This window comes from Fringilla coelebs (assembly GCF_963513975.1).
Source record: "Fringilla coelebs genome assembly, chromosome: 3".
NCBI lineage: Eukaryota > Metazoa > Chordata > Aves > Passeriformes > Fringillidae > Fringilla > Fringilla coelebs.
This window is the reverse complement of record NC_140030.1, coordinates 58,369,388-58,389,757: the sequence shown is the minus strand read 5'-3', so window position 1 is coordinate 58,389,757 and position 20,370 is coordinate 58,369,388. Positions and strand designations below refer to the sequence as shown.

The 20,370-nt window shown below is 40.4% G+C and overlaps 1 protein-coding gene across 1 annotated transcript in view; it reads right to left on the bottom strand.

Annotated features, from left to right (window-relative positions):
• Nucleotides 1–12,603: 12,603 nt before the first annotated feature.
• PPP1R14C (protein phosphatase 1 regulatory inhibitor subunit 14C) overlaps nt 12,604–20,370 on the bottom strand; it is a 50,665-nt gene continuing 42,898 nt past the window's right edge. Inside the window, exon 4 of the mRNA XM_084202492.1 lies at nt 12,604–13,894. Within this exon, the coding sequence (XP_084058618.1) occupies nt 13,820–13,894 (75 nt within the window). The 3' untranslated portion in view covers nt 12,604–13,819. The remainder of the gene's footprint in view (nt 13,895–20,370) is intronic.

The following is a 20,370-nucleotide window of genomic DNA, read 5'->3' as shown; positions in this document are numbered from 1 at the left end:
AGCAGTCAGCCCCACATAAAAATCCAGATCAGCCAGATGGTCTCTTGTCACTGTGCAGACCACTTGGTATGAGGCAAATGGCCTTTGCACGCTTGTCTTGGGAAATGTTGCCTAATTTGTTTTAACTGTTTAAAAATTGAGTGCATCCTCAACACTTTAGCTACTCCTGCTTTGTTCTGTAAGTAAGTATTAAATATTTAAAAAGGTCTTACAAGGTACCTTCTAACAGCAGGTTCAGCTGTTGCTGTGCTGCACATAAATAATTTAACCCCCTGGGGAATAAAAATGAAGCCTGGAATGGTGGAGTGGTATAACCTTTATATTACACCTCTGTGTGCTGGCAGATGGGAGAATACAGCAAGGGGATTCAGAGGCTGCGGCAAGGCTGCTCAACATGTAAGGACTTCTCTGCTCTCACCTCCTGCCCCTGAGACCCCAAAAATGAGCTGCCTCCTTTCCCCTTCAGCTCTCCCCCTTCCCTCTTTGCTCCACGCACCTGGGAAGGCTGCTTGTCACTATAGGAACACGGCAGAAGTCAGCAGTCCTGCCTCCTCCAGGTAAGCGATGCTTTATCACAGCACCAACAGGCTGACAGGCAAGGGATGTGCTGGAATCTCCCTGTGCATGGAAGGGGTAAGAAACAGCATTATTGCAGAAGACAAGCTGTACTTTGGCTTTTCCCACTCTGGTAGAAAAAGCAGTTTCTTTCAGAGGGACTCTCACAAATGTTTCAGCTTTCATTGCTAATAACAGCCTTGCCTGCTCCTCCAGCAGCTCTCCTTTCAGGGGCATCCTCACAGTTGTTGGTGCATATCACCAGTGCCTTTGCAAGGCATCCAGATTTCCCAGACAGCTCTGCCAGCAGAGCAGAGGCTCCACCAAGCCCCACAGCAGCAGGGCAAGCCTCCCTGCAAGCCTCCACTGGGGACCAGGAGAGGCATGCAAAAAGCAGCTTTGTACCTCTAATTATTTGACCCATCAGCTTGCCTGGATGTGTTCAATGGTGTGTTCACAGATAAGCTGACTAGGAAAGCACTGAGCCATCAAGACAAAAAAATTCATGGAAGTAATTTTCTGTCCCCACAACTGAGGTGAAGGGTGCTGGGGCTCTGTAAATACAGCTCTGAGTATTTGAACAAGACAAGACACTTGAATTTTGTTAAATTCTAGTTTCTGGCTACAAGCTTATCTTTCTTTTTATTTATTTTTTTTATGTACAAGTGCATGAAACCACAATGAGGGGAAGGGAAGCAAACAAAAAGCAAGTAAATTAATACAGATTTAAGTGCAAACACCAACTTTGCCTGAAATAACCTGGCATTGGGAGGCACTGCTGGGTAACAGTGCTACAGACAACGCAGGCAGAACTTTAAAAATAGTAACATGGGAATTATTAGCACACCAGCTTGCTATTCCCCTTCAGCTCTGTAACTCGAGAGGGCTCTGCTTCTGTTAAGCAAAATGCAAGGCACGTCCCGTGGGCAGCATTAGCCTTGTGAGTACAGCACTTCCCACACTGTTAAAAATAACCTTTCTTGTCTCTATGCGCCGGACTTCGGGGTTGGCTTTGCCTTCTGCTTTACAATATCAACACAATTTCCAGGCAAGCTAAGAAAATCTGCTTCATCAAGGTGAGAGTGAGGTGCCCTGTGATGTGAGTTAGGTGCCTTAGACATCCTGCTTATCAGACGCAATTAAGCAAGACAGTGAAGTGTTTCGTGCCACCACAACGCTTTGTGGCCTCAGCTGCATTTATCCTGGCAATATCCCTGTGACAAAACCAGCCCTGGACCATTAGTGCAAGGGGGAGTTGATGCACAGAAGCAACTGTCATAAGGCCACACAGAAGATTGCTGGCACAAGTGCAAGCCTAAATTACAGTTTGAGGAGATAGTATCCTTCATCAACTACATTTTTTTCTTAATTGCAGCCCAAGCTCATTTGTATTGCGAGTTCCGTCCTGCCAAACGGGAAATCCCCAGAACAGCACCCAGGTGCATCAGAGCAGTAATAGCTTGGGAGATCCCTGTAATTGCTCACAGGAGGATGCTGTGCAGCTGCTTGGCTGTAAGCACCAGCCCTCAGCTCGGACAGAGACCTCACAGTGCTGCGCAGCAGTGAGATGTTACAGGGGGACAGGAGGGGGTGAGGCAGGAGGCAGTTCAGTCACCTCCCCTGTGGGCAAAGAAGAGCTGCCAAAGCAGCAGGGGTCAGGTCATGGGTGAGGGATGGTGAGGACAACCACCAGAGCCTGAAGGCTAAAGGGACAAACAGTGGAGCGTCCCATAGGGGCAAGCACAGCAAGAAGCGATCTGGAACTTTCTCTGTAACAGGTCAGGAATATTTTATTTTACTTTACTTTTCTACTGAGCTGGATCAAGCCCTGATCCAGGGCACGCTACGGCCATCTGAAAGTATGTCAAGGCAGCGTTACCTAACCACAGCAGCCAGTTAAACTAAAGAGCAATACATGAATCTAAGCACTGAAGAAACCTCACATGTGCTGCTTCCTTCCCAGAGTATCTATAGGATTTTAATAGTGCATTTGAATAGTCCAGTTCTTTTCAGGCTACTCACTGGGCTGGAAACCTTGCAGTCAGGTCTCTTCTTACCCACCAGCTGGGTCAGAAAGAGCTCCACAAGGTTTTCTGCCATCTCCCAGGCAAAACCAGTGAGGCTAAAAAAACCAAGAGATAATGGCTTCATACACAAAACCCTTTAACAACACTCAGGGTCCAACGTTTCTTATTTCATTCAAGTCCATTAAAGCTAGCTCACACAGCAACTCATCTATTGCACTTGTCAGCAAACACTGTTTGAAGCTGACCTTCACTCAGACCACAGCATCCCAAGATCCAATTACAACTCCACTTCCTCCAAGCCCATCCTGAGCTCAGAAATTCACCATTTGGCTTGAGGATTTCAAGCTCTGTTTGCTGACGGTGAACATTGCACTCCCGAGCCTGACTCTTTATTCTTAGCAACTTACCAGCAACTGCCTTTGCTTGGTTCATTGATTTATTCCCTTCCTTAGGCTGCTCCAGATGACCTTGCTCCTCTCCACACACCAGGAAGCCCATCCTCAGCAGCAAAAAATATTCATATGTACTGAACTGAGGCACGTAACCACACCAAAACACCTCTCCCCACTACAAGAAGATGCTGCACACATACCAGGGACAAAGGAGGAAGCAGTGGTCAGTGTAAAATGAGTATTTTACATAATGCTACCTTCTGAATTTTTGAGTTCTGGGGGTAACAGAAGGTGGTTTGAGAGGGTGGGTTTTTTCAAATTTAACCCAAGATTTTTATGAGGGAAAAAGCCTTTGGCTTGCCCTAAAAATTAGATGCTAGCATTGCCCTGTCAAAATATGGCAGTTTATTTAACTATAAAGCCTATCTTCTTTCTTTTCTCTCTCTTAATGCTATAGCACTAAGCATAGCATTACAGTCACAGACCTTCTTACCTAGGCATGTGCTATTTGTTCATCCATCAATATTCCAAAGGTTTTCAAGAATGGCCAGCAAGCTGGGAGCCTTAAATGTATGGTGCTCCAGGTGTGAAAGAGTAGTATTCTAAAAATAAAGGTCCATTTAAAGTGCCTCATGTGGAACACCAATAAATCAAGGCACTGCAATCAGTAGTTATTATGAATGCCTTAGCCTTTAGCCTTAACAAGGCTGCAGCAGAATGAGCAGTGTGTGTTGCTAGTGAGAGAAGATCCTCAGTCTGCATAAGCTTCAAGCCTGACTATTTAGACTACAAGAACCTTGTACTTGCCCATAGAGTATTCCTCTATGGCAAAAAAAACCAGCATATCTCTAATGTTCTGGAAGGATAAAGATGATTTTCCCATTAATAATAATAAATACCTTAATCCTATTTAAACCTTTGAAATATATCCAAACAACAACAGTGCCTCTGCAGGATTCCCACTTGTTACATCTGCCACAGCTCCTCTTTCACAAGTGGTCTTATACTCCACAGTTCAATTTTTTCAGTTATTTAAAAAACACTACATTATTTATGACTCCTGCCAGTGAGTCATAACTGAGAGGTGATGGAGGATGGAAAAAGATAGAGAAATGTGAGCAAAGCTTCTCAGCATTAATTTAGGTGTTTACCTTAAGCAGTAAAACCCCATTAATCCTCAGAAATTAAAGAGATCAGTGTGCTGCCTCTGATGTGTTCAGCCTAGACAGGGCCTTTGCTACCAGGAGGCAGGTCCAGCTGGAAGGGAAAGATGTTAGAAAGCCACTGAATCAGCCAAGAGATTCCCTGCAGATTTGCTTCATTTTTCCAAGTCACTGCCAGCTTCCTGTAGTTTCCTCCTGAATGCTTTTGACATATCAGCTGCTGAAAGGACCAACTCCACTCCTTTAGGGAACTAGAAATCAGGGAATAAGGAAGGAAAAATGCTGATACACCATTAGATGTCTGTCCTGAGAAGCACTACCACTGAATTTTATGAGGGGCACCGGGATTTCCTTTCCTTCCTTCAAAGAGATTGATCACAATCTGTTTTGACAATGTGATCTAACATTAGATACAGGAGAGTTCACATGTTTGTTTTCCTAAAAGCAGCAGACTGTCTTACACAAAGCTTTTAGCACATTGACTGTCCAGAGCTCTGTGAGGAGGAGAGGAAGTGCTGCTCCTTGCTCCTGGCACCGCTGCTGACAGGCACACCTGACATCTGTAGGTGGGAGCATCGCCCATGCCTGGGCTTTCAGCCACAGGACTTGCTGACACCACTTTAGGTGTGAGCTTGAGAGAATCTGTGTGTTTTATCTGAGTCCCAGCTGGAGCCAGCAGGCAGGCTGTGCTCTCTGGAGTCTTTCCTTTCCCTAAGTGGTGATGGATAGCACACTGTCACGATCCATGGAGGATAACGCAGGGAGTAGGAATTAACATCCAGTTTCATGGCAGTGGATTAATGCAAAATGCTGTCTTATATCCTCTTGTGGAAAACACTTCTCCAAGATCTGCAACACAGGAGACAGATGACAAAAATGGCAGACAGAGATTTTTAGGTTGGAACAGAATGGATGGGGCAGAAATCTCAGCCTTGATCCAGGTCAGCGGGCACCAGAATAACCGATGAAGTAAAGAACTAAATTCTGTTTAATTAATGCCAACAAATAAGGAGGAAAGTATTTTGTGGTCTTTAAATACAAGAGCTCAATCATTTGCTATGTCTAAGTAAACAACTTCAAGTCTTTCATGCACTGTTGTGGCACTGACCTCTGGCTCAACTTCCAGTTGTCTGACATCACACAAACCAGTGGGTCACCTGCTCTTCCATGCAGACCTGGTCTTTCTCTGGAAACCCTTTTAATTCCCTGCACTACCCTAACAGGGGGAGGGTTCCAGTTTAATTTGAGTAAATCCCAACAGCGCTCACACAAATGTTGTAAAATAATCCCATCCAAAGCTCTATACAGAAAGTAACCACTGGTTACCTGTTTCTCCTCAGCACTACTGCAGTCCCAGATCATGAGGGAAAGATCTGTGGATAACTGAACCCCACACCTAAATTTCTGTCATTTACAGAAAAAGGATATAATGAAAATGTTGTCATTTCAGTTTTCTCCCCCTATGGAGGTCCCCACAGACGTGGCATAGAAAGCTGTGTATCCGTCTCCCAAATGCCATTACACAGCTCTGAAACCTTCTGCCAAGTTTTGAGCATTAACTACTATTCATTTCTTAGAGTTGTTCGCTCTCAGTAAGTGACCCTTTTAAAAATGAAGAGAACTCAAAAGACTTTTTTGATTTGTAGCGAGCCCAGCATTTGACAGCCTTCTTCTCTCCCCAAAGGGCAAAATTTGGAAGTATAATTGCTTGGGGTGTTAGCTAGGCTCCACTGCAACTCACTTTCAATCTAAACACATATTAAAAATGAGCTTGCTTCTCTCTGTCCCCAACTATTTATACCAAAAGGAGAGAGCTGGTTGTTTCTAGTACTCACTAAGAACTGCTTTTTTCCCACCAGGGTCCCTGTGTACTGCAGTAAAACAGGGATGAAGTGATATATAAAAGCCTCCATCACCAACCTACTTTAAAGGCAGGTTGCTTTCCAGCTAATGAAATGAGTAGCCTGCATTGAAATGGATAAAGAGTAAACCACTAAAATGGGGAAAGAGTAAACCATCTAATGCCAAGCAACACCAGGATATTTTGATTTTACCTAGCTTGTCTGCCTCGTAGAGTTTTGTGCACGAGCAGGCCTGAGCTTCTACCAGCACAGGGGGAGCTCCATGGGCTACATGAGCTGCATCCAAAAGGGCACTGTAGCAGATCAAGAGTAAGATCAGCTCCAGCATCTACAGATGTTATTTCCCTGATTGTCTCTGACTTTAATGCTTTTATCACAAGCCCAGCATCTTTCCAAGGCTTTCTGTTCCTGAAATTGCTTTAGCTGGGAAAGGAAGTTTCAGTCCCCCATCAACAGTATGAACAAATTACAAGTGGTCCCTGAGAAAGCAACTCAAGGAACAATCAAAGCATTATAAAAGATTCAGGACTCCAGCCTCAGAGTGCCTGTTTTACTTGTCTTATAATTCCCGAGCATTTGAAACGAGCAAGGTTCAGACAGGGAGGGAGGTTTCACAGAAATGAAAGGGCAGCATGTTCCATGCCTGCTGCTTGATCTGGGGTCCCTGCCCCACTTCATATTTGACAGTTGCTCCACAATTTCTAATTAACAAGACTGAGTGGTTGAATAAAAAGGACACCCCCAAACTAATTTATTTTTTTTTTAAAGCCAACCTCAAAAATTAGTTCCATCTGAGATTTTTGAACCAAACCCTGAAATTTTAAGTGCTTTAATTTGGGCCCTTAAACAACTAAAATAAACACACTCTCCTAGGGAAGAGTCTGCTTATGTGAGAAGATGGGACATTCAGGAGTGGGCTGGGCATGATAGCCCAGCTTTCTCCAGCAAAGAAAACACAGCAATACTGTTGGTTAGTCTGATTTATTTGATCTCTCTTGAATCCCTGCCTAGTTATCTTTGCTGGTGCTGCAGATGTGGCATAATTTTGACATACCTGAATTTCTGTGCAAAAGGATGAGAGCAGAAGAGGAGGATTCTGAGGGAGGGTGGAAAGTTGTTAGAGCAGACACTGAATGCTACTACAAATAAAAACTGTAAGAAATACAAGTACTAAATTAATTAGGAAGCATCTAACAAGAACTGAAAAAATCATGCTAATTTCAGGAAGCACTCAAGTTTTCCAGATTTCAAAGGTAACCAAGAAAGGAAAATGTTAAGCATCTATCACTTCACTCAACCCTGGTGTTAAAACTTTTAATTTTGAGAAGTTGACATATTTTTAAACACATTGTCCTTAGGCCAAACATAAAAAATCCAGCCTCAGACTGATTAAGTGCTGAGCTGAACGTACAACTTCATAGATGAAGAAATAATCAATACTTTAAATACCAGCTCTTGGCCAAGGCACATCAGAGGACAAAAGAAAGAGCCAACACATGAGGTAAATTATTAAAATTCTAAGGATTTACCATTATAAAACAAGCACCTGTGTGCTACATTGTTGATATGGAAACAGAAACACCTTTGAGACAACTCTTAAGAAGGGAATCTTACAAACAAGTTATAGCCTTTTTCCAATATCAGATCATTTTGTGCCTCGTTCTAAGTCTAAACTAGCACCAGAAAATTCCCCAAAGGTGCTAAAGCTTTTCTTATGACTATGAAACATATATTAAAAGGTTAACTGGAGTTTAGGAGGCATAAATTAAATTAGTTTAGAAAAAAGAACATTGAACAGCTTCATTTTCTCACAAAACCAGACACTGCCAGTTGGTAACAGTGTATTTACAGCTATACCTATTTAAAAGGCATATTTTTTAGGTACCCACATCAGAGGAACAAAGTCATTGGTATGTGTGGGCTGGTAACAAACTACTGCACTTCCCAAATGAAAACATGGTCTTTCCTAATTTAATGCCTGAAAAACTGCAGTATTCCTTAGTGGCAGTGGCAGCAGAGACTGTACACATCACAAGTAGGTGCGAAAGGGAAAAGGGTGATGACACATCCTACCAACACTGCCTGAAACACTGACTTCGTAACAGCCCAAACACTGGATTCAGGATTAAGCAATTGAGCTGGTCTGCAATTACAGAAATGTGTTCATATGTGCAGTATTCTTCAAGGACCAGTACTGACCACCACAGGGTCCCTGCCTGGACCAGCACAAAGCCCAGCAGAGCCTAAGAGAAGCAGGTTATTCTCTGACAAGCACTGAGCTCAGGAGACATGATGTGCCTGTATTTTTTCTTTTCCTAAAGGACACAAGGAATGTGTCCATTTGGTGAGTTTGTGTGTCTGCCACCATTCAGCCCTTGTTTCATTACTTACACTACACCCTGAGGTTTCTAAACAAGAACATTTCTGGGGCACTGTAAATGCATCTTCCAGATATTTGGGGGAAAAAATAAATATCATATTTATATTTCTTTCTCAGAATGTACAAGAAACTGATTACTTCCAGGAGCTTTGTTCTCTTCCTATAGTCTGTGGCTGAGTTGCATGTACACACTGATGAAAACCTGCTCAAGGAAATAAAGAACTAATGCAAAAAAGTGAGTAAACTCCAGAAGTATGAGGCAATAAATCAGAAGACACTAAAATTTACAGCATCCTTTCTAGTCTTTTGGATTGACTTGGTACTGACAGCAGAAACACTGTGGCAGAAATAGCACCATGACACATTTCCATATAGTAGTAAGTCTTTCTCCTAAGAGAAATAATTGAGCTGTCAAACTTGAAGGAATGAGGAAAAATAACGCAGACTGTTGGCAAATACATCATGAGGTACAGGAGACAACGGACACCAAAACTGACTTAATTTCAAGCCTGCCAAAGCAATAGTTACTAAGTTTGGAAAGACACAACAGAAAACATGCAGTTTGTTGGGTTAGTGACAGAAGCTGGGTACAAAACTGCTGCAAGAGCCAAAGCCTTGCTGACACTGATTGTAGGGTCCTCCTTTAGGAAGGCAGGAAAGCCTCTTGTGCTCTCATGCCCTTCGCTCCTAGAAGGGGTGGTAAAAGAAGTCTCTGTCTTTGAGGAGGATCAGCTGCTACATTTTTTGCCAAGTAATTACAGGCTTCAAGTCCAACCAGTAATATACAGTTAGGCAGACTGAAACCTCTGCTAAAGGCTACCACAGGATATTTTTGATTTTGCTCTTAGAAGGTAAAAAGTTTAACTAAAATACCAATTCAATAAGACATCTGAGTTTACTACCAAACAAAACCTGTTACCTGCACCTCCAAAAGAATTTTCGGTCTTCTAAACATTTTTTAGGATAATTTTTTAAATAGCTCAGTTTCATTAAACCACTGATGTCAGTTTTTGTTGGAAAACAGAGAAGTCTGTAAACAGTGTAAGTTCATAGAATTTGGTCATTACTTCCACCAAAAAAACCACAAAACAAATAAAACCCCATCAGCTCTAGGTTTGATTATTACAAATAGCAATTTCAAAACTTCAGAAACACTCTATTTACATACTGATGACAGAATCCTCCAGGGGCAAAAATAAAATTTACTGTGCTAAGCACTTGTCACACTTTCTCTTCTTCACTTCAATTTCTTTAGCTTTCAACAGCAAGTTTAATTACATTCACAATTCCTATTTTCTTACTTCCAGAAAAAATAAAAGTAGTACCATGAAAGTCAAGTAAAAAGTAGTTGAGTTACATATAAAATGTGTAGCTAGTATTAGTAATCTGATTTGATCACTACATAAGCATGTCATTACATTGCCATAATACACAGAAATCAGTTTCCTATTAGTTTCCTTGGCTTTAACAAAAAATCTAGAACCAACCGAAAAACAAAACAAAAAACCCAATACAAAACCAAAAACAATCATAGGAAACCCCCTCCCTAAACAGACAAAACCCCACAAAGCAGAAGTCCAGAGTTTTAAGGCCTTTGATTACCTTGACTGAAACTGAATAACTGATCCAATGAGAACTTATCTAGAAAAGCATCCAACTTCAGTTTGGAGATACTAATAGATGTCAGTCTCACCTATTCCCACAGCAGCAAGCTCAAAGGGCTCATCACCATCAGAATGCTCTATTTTCTTCAACACTTCAAATTTCCTTCCTTTATCTTCCAGGTATTTCTCCTCCTCATGCTTTTCTCCAATACATGAAAGCATTGACATATCTCATTTTCTTTCCATACAGAAATGTATGCAGTAACACAAGACTCTTCTCTTTTCCTAACAGGAAATTTTCTTAGTGATGTTTTTTCCTGGACTTCCTGACACCTGATTTCTTTTCTGGCTTCCTCCCTAAATCTCAACACCTTTTGAAAAATATTGCATGCAGTTACTCAGTGCCTGTGTACAATCTGTGCAGTATATCATGACAAATCTTATGCAGCCAAGAAGCAGTTTTTCCTTTTGTTACAGCACTTCACCAGAGTTTTCAGTTTAAAATACTGTGTGTTCAGAATAAGACCTGCATTTTTGTCTAGCTTCCACTCAAATAGGTCTTCTGTTGATGCGGCTGGCATTGTTTTTTTTTTACCCTGGAGCTGCATGTTTACAATAAGACTGTCTTGAATCTGAAAAACCATTTAGAAATAAATTGCTGAGTAATTTCAATTTCACATATGCTATTTTACCTACCAGCATAAAGTACTAAGAATTCTTACTAAGACTCTGCGTCAAAGAGTTTCAAGTGCACAAGCAGGGCAGACATTTTGCTCCTGCTTTTCTTGGCCATATTCTCTGAGAATACAAAAACTCTCCTTTCCACATTCTGCATGATGTTCCCTGCACAAATGGCAACTTCAGGAGTAAACCCCATTGTTGGGGGGAAGGAACAAAAATAAGGCTGGCCGGCAAATGGCTCATGTCCTTTCTCCTGTGCCACAGGAATACACCACCCTGGCACTGCAGCCTCCTGAGGCACACTAAGTATGATTACACAAGCACTTTGCTTTTCTTTCTAAGCCAACTGTCAGGTCCTGCTGTGAAACATGCAAAAACTAATTATGTCATGAAGCAGACTCCAGAAACACATGCTCTTGAAGACAATTTTTTAACACTGCAAGGGCACTTCAATTCCAAAACAAAAACCTCAGCTTCACTATGTATTTATAAGAAGGAACTTCAGTTTCTTTCATTAGCCACTTAAAAAGCCCAGAGGAAGCTCTCATTGCAGCAACTTGGCCCTTCTCATGAAAGCTGTCCAGCCAAGACAGTAAAGAGACTGAGCTGTAAGATTTAATTTCAAGTTGTTTCAGTAACAGAGTGCTATTTATATGCTCCTTGAATATTTCCCCAGAGCCAAGAACACCCACGCAGTATAAAGACATAAAGCACAATTAAATCTTTAGTGAATGGGTCAATATCCCCCTCAGTAACACCAAGGCCAAGAGTAGCTCCATTAAGTAAAAACTAGCAAGAATGAGACCCCACAAGTCCCCAGGATAATCAGGCCAGCTGCAAACAAAAGCTATTTAGAGCTTGGTTTTGCTCACTGACACTTCTAAGACAGCAAAACCTGTGGCACTGAAGGAAACTCTTCACACAAGTGACTTAGCCTATCACCAGGAGGCAACAAAACAGTAAGGACTGTCCCAGCCTTCACCATTTCTATGTGCACTGCCAAACCTATCAGTTTTAGAAGGGGTACACTGCTACTTTCCACAGCTACTTCAGTGCAAGATGAATAGGATGAAAGACACAAATATGTCATGAGTACAGTTGGGTGGGCAGCTTTTAGTCAAAAAACATGAAAGAAAAAATATTTGTGGATAGCATTTTTTGCAGTAGGTAATGAGAGAACTGGTACAGTTGCCATTAATTGACATCTGATTTGGCACACCATTATTATAAAGGAAAAAATGTGATATTTGAAATTGTCAGTGAAGTCACAAAATGCATCTGTGAATGTAAAAATTATTAGAACCCCTATTGTTCAAACTGCGGCTTGTTTCAGACTCCATCTCAAAACTCTGAACATGAGAATTGCCACCAAGTCCAAACCAGAGATAAATTGCAACTTCAGCAAGATACAAGATTTAAATTTTAAGTGCTGCATGTAAGTCTTTTCTCAGAGGTGCTGGAATTTCTTGAGGATCCAAAAAGGTGCCTAAAGGAAGAAATGGTGAGAGTATCTCCTGAAAGATCCCCTTCTGCCACACCTTCACTAGGAAACGGAGAGCCACCCAGGGTAAGCCTTTCCCCCACACTCTGTCTCTGGTGGACAAAAAAAAAAAAAAATCTGAATTTATCAGCATTTATCTGAAAGAATTTCCAAACTTTTTTTCCCCCACCCCTTTTTAAATTCCCTAGGGCACAGGGAAAGAAGGCCTCATCTGGAGGAGACTTTCAAATGTGCACCAGGTTACAGGAACGTAAGTGATACTGGGCAAGGGCTGAATGATACTGGGTACATTAAAAGCCAGTTAGGGTCAACACAGCTGAGTTCCCATGTACTTACCATCTTACAGGCTTCTCTTTTTGACAAACAATTCCATTTACAAACCTACTCAGCAACAGTAGTCTTGTAAAGTGTACATGTAACAAGTCACAAGTTGTTCCATTTATTTGAGTAAATATCTGGTAAATAAAATCATCAGTAAACATTACAAAATTAAATACATTAAAAAAGCTTGCCAGTATACATAAAATTCACGAACATGTACTTCTTTTGAAAAATAAAATATGTTCAGAGCACCCTTGATATAAAATGCCTGACTAATGTCACCTACCAGTAAATGGTAGCTTATCAAACATTCTAGTTAGGACATTTTCCAGAAGGGAGCAGGGATCTCTGCTCTTGCTCTTACAAGTAAGAGAGCCCAAGTTAAGAAGTCTCCCACTTCTCAGGGCAGAGCCATAAACAAAGGCTGTATTACTCTTTGCCTACCTTTATAGGAGAGGAATCTGCATTTGATTAAGACCACATCATTAAATGCAATACAGTACTTGCAATTCATTTTGGTATCACTGCCTTTCCTCCAGCATGAACCAGCTTTTAAATGCTCATGGACATTTCTCTAGATATCACTCCAGGCCCATTTTCAGCACAGGTTAGCACAGCTCCAAGACACCATGAGGTGGAGAGGAAGTGATCCTGGCAAAGCATCAAAGTCAATCAAATAACTTTTAAGTCTACAAATTAAGCCCTTAAAATTTCCAAATTGCAGTCTAAACAAGGAGATATGATGCGATTCTTCACTGGGCTGCTTTAAGGGTATTTAGAAAAATGGCAGCATTCATTTTAGTAATCTAAATTGGTACCTTTTGGTAGCAAATTTGCAATAACCACCATTTAAATAATTTACTATAACAAACTTCTCCTTCCATCCATGTGAAACAGTATTCACAACCCACTTTAAAATTTATGTACAGACAAGCACAAGAAACTTGACATCCATGAGTTAAATGTACAACCAACTTAAGAAACGTTATCCAACTAGTTGCAAGGAGAAGTCTCCTAGCTCTGTAAATTTACAAGATCTTCTGGCTCACCACATAGGCTTGCTGCCCCTCATCTCTAACTCTTGGATTCTTCACTTGCTTCAGTAATCCTCAGGTGAAAGTTGAGCAGCATCCAAATTGTTGATATTTTTGATAAAAAATAATTGACACTTAAAAAAGAACCCTTAAAACACACCAAAAAAATTTTCCTTGAGTCAAAACTGAATAAAATCAAAAAAGTTGTGGAGAAAGACAATTATTTTAATAAAGGTCTTGTATTCAAAGTCCCATTTCCCTTGCCATGTCTTTTACAGAGTGCTATTACTTTGAGTTATTTATATACTCTTCTTTTGAGGGGGACTGAGTTTCCTCATTCCTCTTATCCGAGTTAGCAGCTCTTTGATAAATTCCTAGGAAAGAAACAGAAAATATGAGTAATTTTAATGATCCCATAATACTATAATAAAGTTTTTTTTTTTAAAAATGCAAATGATACATTTTTATTTAAGCTTCTACTGCTAAGCTGGAATTTCTCTGACCTGATCACCAGGAACCTTACACACATCTTTCCCACCCAGCAGAAGTGTGAACAATGAGCTTTTCCTTGTGATTATGCTGGCTCAGTTATAACACATCTTTCAGGCTTTTACTGCACAGGGCCTTATACCAGCTATTGAATGAAGCAAAACCTGTGGCTGGATACAATGCAAACAGTCAAAGCAGACTTCCACAGGTTAAGGCTGCACAGAAATCAGCACTCTTGCCAAAAGAGGTGTTTCTCTTGCCACTCTCCATGCTGGAGCTAGTATTTTGGTTGGCTGCCTACTGAGCTGTACAAGAAAGCTGATCTGGCTAAAAAACTCAGCTTTTTCCTCTTGCCTTGCTACTTTCCAAGCTGGCTCAGCTCCCTGACCAGGCCCACCACTGAGCCCACACTAACACTTGTGTCAGTCCAAGGCAAGGCAGGAACAAGCAGCCAGAGGTAGCACCACTGGTTTATCATGGGTTAAACTGGTTGCAGAACCCTCCAAAAAAAAAAAAAAAAAAAAAAAAACCCACAAAAAACCCAGAACACAACACATGAATTCATGGACCTGTATTCACAGTAATATTTTCCCCAGTTTCAGCAGATTTCCTCTTTTTAAACTGTGTGAGAACAGAAGCTTAGAGATTTGCATCATTCTCTGAAATTCTTCTGGTGTACAATTTCTTGCAGGTGCATTAAAATCTAAATGACCTCCTTACTGTCACATTGGGAAAATAATGTTTATCCACAGTACTGTGTATGAACCTACAAAAAGGTTCTTATGAAATCAGCTAGCTGTAAACATGGAATGTAATTATTCACTTAGGTTCATGTGAAAAGCCAGGCTGGAGACAGGGCTTTGAGCCTAGTTGACGGTGTCCCAGACCTTGGCAGCCAAACTAGATGATCTTTAAGGTACCTTCCAACCCCAACCATTCTATGATTCTATGAACCAACTAAAAGCACGATTTCCTGGATGAATGCTTGAAGTTAAAAATTCCAGTGAAGAAAGTCACCACTTAAATGATAACAGTACGTTTCAAAGATGGTCACAATGAAACACAAATTACAAGGTGTTACACTTTGTGTAAGGAAGGTCTGCATAAATGTGTATTTTAAATTAAGAAATATGTCAGGTTTTTCTGCTAGCACCGTGGTCCCAACAAACCAATTTCCTTTCTTGACAGATGATGCATACCTATAATGAACTGCATGTGCTGTTGCACATGGTTATTGTTGCATCCTCACTACCTGTGGCTGCAATGAACAGCAGCAAAGGCAGAGCAGCTACACAACAGTGAGGTCTCCACCCTGAACTAAGCAAAGGCCACTTCAGGAATACACCTAGGCATATAAATATCATGCTTCCCATCTAGACAGACAGCCTAATCACATGATCAGAAAAATAGGTTTCTTAAGACCCCCCCAAATCCTCTCCCTCCATCCTGTTGAGGCTGTCTTACTTCACAAAGGCACAAGCCACTGGAACACTATAAACTTTAAACTTGTCACAGTCCAGTACTTCACTGAAAAATCAGAAGGAGGACGACATGCTTACTCTAAAAAGTCACAGCTTTCAACAAACTGTGTCATCATATCATCGCTGCAAGGATCTGTTAGATAATGCAAAACTATATGGCATGGTGCTGCTTGAAACACATAAACACACCTTAGGTTTTTTTACTATCAAACTTGTATAAAGCCCTGCAGTACAACCATTAGAGGAAATAAAGCAATCTTCTAAGATTTTTACTTGGAATTAGTATCATTTGTATTGCTTCTCAGCAAGTCTTTCCATTTAAAAAAATAGACCCATCAGATTAACACAGCTTTGGAGAAGAATGGACTGAAGTGCAGTTCTTCCCTTAGAAAAACTTTTTAAATTGTCCGTTCAAGCCACAAATACTCTACAAGAAGACACTGCATCTGGAAACTCCAGCAGCTTCACTGAAGTAAGAGCCTTCTGGGAAAGGACATCTGCAGAGCGGACAGGAACACCTATGGCACTCTGTAATCATTAAGGATATCCCACCTTGCCATTCCTCTCCCCATTCTCCCACAGCTCAGTAGAGTCTGGGGCAAGTTTCCCTTAGATATGAAATGTAGCCAAGGGTCAGTTGCTTTTTAATATGACATTATAGCAAAAGAGGAATTCCTCCCCTTAACTTTGAAGGGCTATCACAAGTGCCTTCTTTTGCAAAACAAGATATTTGCTTGAACTTTTCAGGCAAGTTTAACACTGCCCAGAAACTTAATGCTGCCAACATAAACCAAAGTGTAGGGTAATCCCACAAAAGGAGATCTGAAGCAACTGCAACTGTTCTTAAGGCAGAGAAGGCATTCATTTGAAGAAGTACGCATAATAATTTTAAAGGTTTTATCCCTCATATCCCTCAGGAACTTTTTTTTTCCCCCTTCAAATAAAGGTCTGCAGTACCAAAGAGTAAAACCCAACAAGAGCATTTTGCATGGGGCAGACATTTTGCATAATTTAGTAGTGCTGTTGTGCACTTCCACAGACACCCAAACCACAGCACTGGTTCAGCACATTTCTGATTTAAGTATCACTTTGCATCTGACACTCACATGGAGCTGGCTGTCATCAACACAGTTGTGCCCTGGTGCTTGTGCCTTTCTTGCTTTGCTTTTCCTTCCCCATGAAGGAAAATCAGCATTTTAGAAAAGATGCACATTTTCCCTCATGGAGGCAGGAAAGGAGACTTCATAGCATTTCAGTAAACCTTCACTATATAACTAACCACCTCAGGTTTATGTCAGCAATACACATTTTGTTTTCTTAAGCCATCGCTCAAAAATTGAAGTGCTGTTCCTTGTTGCCATTTGAGTTGAGACTTAACATCCACACTATCTCTATCTTGTACACAACAATCATTTTATACAATGCATTTTACTGAAATCCCCCCTAACAAGACATGCGGAAATTCAGCATCAGACATTTGATCATGTACTAATCTATGTTAAAAGCACTTCTGTAATTCAGCTTGAATTATCTACCTGCATATACTGGTTTAATTCATGGAGTTAAAAAAACAAGAATAATTCAGCTAAGGACTCAAAAACTTATTGGTTATTCCTTGAAGGGTTATAGCCAGGAATACACAGGCTACATGCACTTCTAATACAAGAAAAATCTCACACCAGCACTTTGTGCCTTGGTAAATAAAATGAAAAATAAAGTCTTTAGAAAATGCAAAAATGTGTGCAGGCTTAGTTAAAATTCCTTTTTACAGATTTTCTGCAAGGAGGCACCCTTATTACAAGTATTGAGAGTCTTTTTAATTTGTAATACTAAATCATTGTTTCCAGAAGACATCTTCCTAATTCTAAAGGCAAATTTTAATGAGAGACAGACTAAATCTATAGTTCATTTGAACTCATCTATATTCAGCCTTAGGCAGAAAAATAATAAAGGCAAAAAACAAAGGTGAAATGATAATTCAGGAAAGGGGAGTAAATCACTTCACCTCTCTGCTTTGGTGGTGTGACTCATTGTTTTAATGAGGTCATTTGACAGACAATGAATTCCAGGCTTCCTATTCAAGTCTTCCAATTAATTCTGGAGACTAATTAGAATCTGCCTCTCCAGATTTCTCTTCCTCAAACAGTACACATGTAGTAGGACTAGTTTTTAAACTAAAATTTAGAGTTTCTAGTTCTCCTGCTTCACTAGAGCATGAAATGAATCCTAAGTCAGCTTTCCTTCACAGCTTTACTTCCCTGTAACCAGGTCAAAAACCAAGATTAACTGTTTGCCCAAGGCTATTTCTTGGAGATGGCTTTATTAGTTGGATGTAAAACCTAAAGTCAACCTGGAGTAATCCCACAGCTACTTGGGAAAGAACCTAAATAATAACCCATCTTACTGCCAAACACCTTCTCTTCCACACAGGCTCAACCACCCCCCGCTAAAGCAAATTGCACAGAGAAAAGGGAACTGTTCTTTAGAAGAACAGGGCCAGAAGATGCCTCCTAGTAGCAAGAACCAGCGTAGCATCTCTGTAGCCTCACTGAATGATGCCCTCAACATGCCCTCTCCAGTGAGGCCACAGCACCAGCAGTGTCCAGAGCATGACATTTTTGCAGCACTTGAGCTTCTTGGTGAGCTCTGTATAAGGCCCTAACTACATACCACCAAGCTTAGCTACAGTTAAGACTTGCAGCCCAATGATTCTCCAATTCAGCAGCACGTAAACAAGCGCAGCTTATTCTTGTCAAATCACCACTTGCTCATCCCTTCTGATATTGCTCTGGGTATTTATAAGTTGTGTTCATGATTACTTGCAGAAATGAAAACATGCAACCTTAATTCCCTCCAAGGCTGTAGTACAATATAGGGCAGATCTCAGCAGGCACATAAAAAGCTTTAGTTTACTGAATTCAGTGGTCAAATGGATGAACAAGAAATCATGCTTTACTTGAAATGCATCTGCCTGCATTGCTTTTAAACAAGCATGTTTTCTAACCTTTTATCTCTACAAATTCTCCTATTTCATTTCAAGTAATATGGACATAAAATACATTTGCTGTGACTTAATAATTTACCACCTATCAGCTGCCCTGGCTTGCCCAGATGTAAGGCAGCACACTACATTGAGGCTTTAGGACACATCTGCAGTGACTATTCCTTCTTGTGGGCATCCTACATATTGCTGCCTTGCAATAGAAAAAACAAACAGTAACATTAACTGGAAATAATTGATAACATATTAGGACCAAAATGAACATAAGGTCCTTCAAAAGTTATGGGGTTCTGTTTCAGAAGCATTGAGCTTTCTATTCATGCCTGTATACTAAAAACATATAATATGTCAATATGTACACAAACCAGCTTTTATCTTTAAAAACCACAGTGCCTAGACAACTCTAAAAAGTTGCATCACAAGCCTGTTCTTTGCTCCAGCTAGGAATTAAACTTGGAGAGATACACAGTTAAGCAAATGCATCTCTACCTTTTTCGAAAGTGTTAGAAGCTGCTGAAATAGCCCAACCACTGGAGTAACTGAGTAGTCAGTAATCAAATCTCTGCCCATGTTCTCCAGAAAACATGCACAACAATTCAACATAGTTTGTTTGCAAACCATATTAAAAATTATTACTAGAAGCTTCCAACCATGCAACTTTCTTTTATGATGCAATTTCATCTCCTTTTTCTCCCATTTTGCACTAAAGTGAAGAATTGTACTAACAAAATAGATTTAATCCTGCCTGAATGGGAGAGATCTCCAGCTGATTCATCTTAAGCTTTGTATATTTCTATAAGAAAAGAAAGAAGTAAATAAACTGCAAATCTAATTTATTCAGTTCTCTTCAAACACTCATTATCTGCAGACCTTGTGTTGCTCAGCTGCATCTTTTGGAGCCAGTGAGCACAAAAATTGCCCACTCATTGGATTTCTCTCCCTAGCAGTTTAGGAGTTTGCTTGTCATTTTTCCTGTCATCACTTTGACTGTCCCACTACTGGAAGATCTAATTCACATCAGCCATAAATATTGCAAATTTTCTCCAAAGCCCTGTCTAAATAAGTGTCCTTGCTGTTACCAATAGCAGAGAAAACAGCAATACAGATTTAGTCAGCCTTCTTCAAAATATATGTCTTGAAAAAACCTCATGGATTTTACAATCAAAACTGTCTTCCCATCCTAAATAAGAATCTATTGTGAAGTATCTAAAGATCATCATCAAGATTGCAGATTATATTTAAATCCGTTATATTCACTGTGAACATCAAGATTCTCCACCATCAGATGATGACAGAGAACATCAGACAGAGCTGAGACAGCAACTCAGCAAAGGTCAGAGTGGGATTTTCCACAAGTGACATGTGGGACTGTATGAAGAACTGACTGGCACACAGATGATGCAGGAAGAGGATGCTGCTTCCTGTTCCTCTTCAATTACAAAAGTTCAGATCCAAAATTTGATTTTGGCACTGATTTAGCAAATACTAAATCCCGTAAGTTTGTGTACATAAAAATTCTTTACATAAAGGTCCCACACTAAGCATATTTCCATACAAATTAAAACAGCCATAACTGCTACCTAAGAAAAGCTTTTAATTTTTTAAAGCACATTCAACAGTCTAGTGGTATTTCCATTAGAAGAACGGTTTTGTAGTAGTTCCTCATTAGTTACTGTCAGCTACTATCTTTGGCCAAGTTGTTAAAGAGTTTGGGAACTCTTTCCATGTTTTAAGTGACCTGGATAACTCAGCTTCCTGATGAAAAGCCAATCCAGGATACATACAAACATTCCTCAGTCTTTCCTTAACCTTTAGTCTAAATGGAAGATACTGAACAAAACTGACTTAAGATATACATTTGCAGGTTTAGAGGGTTTTT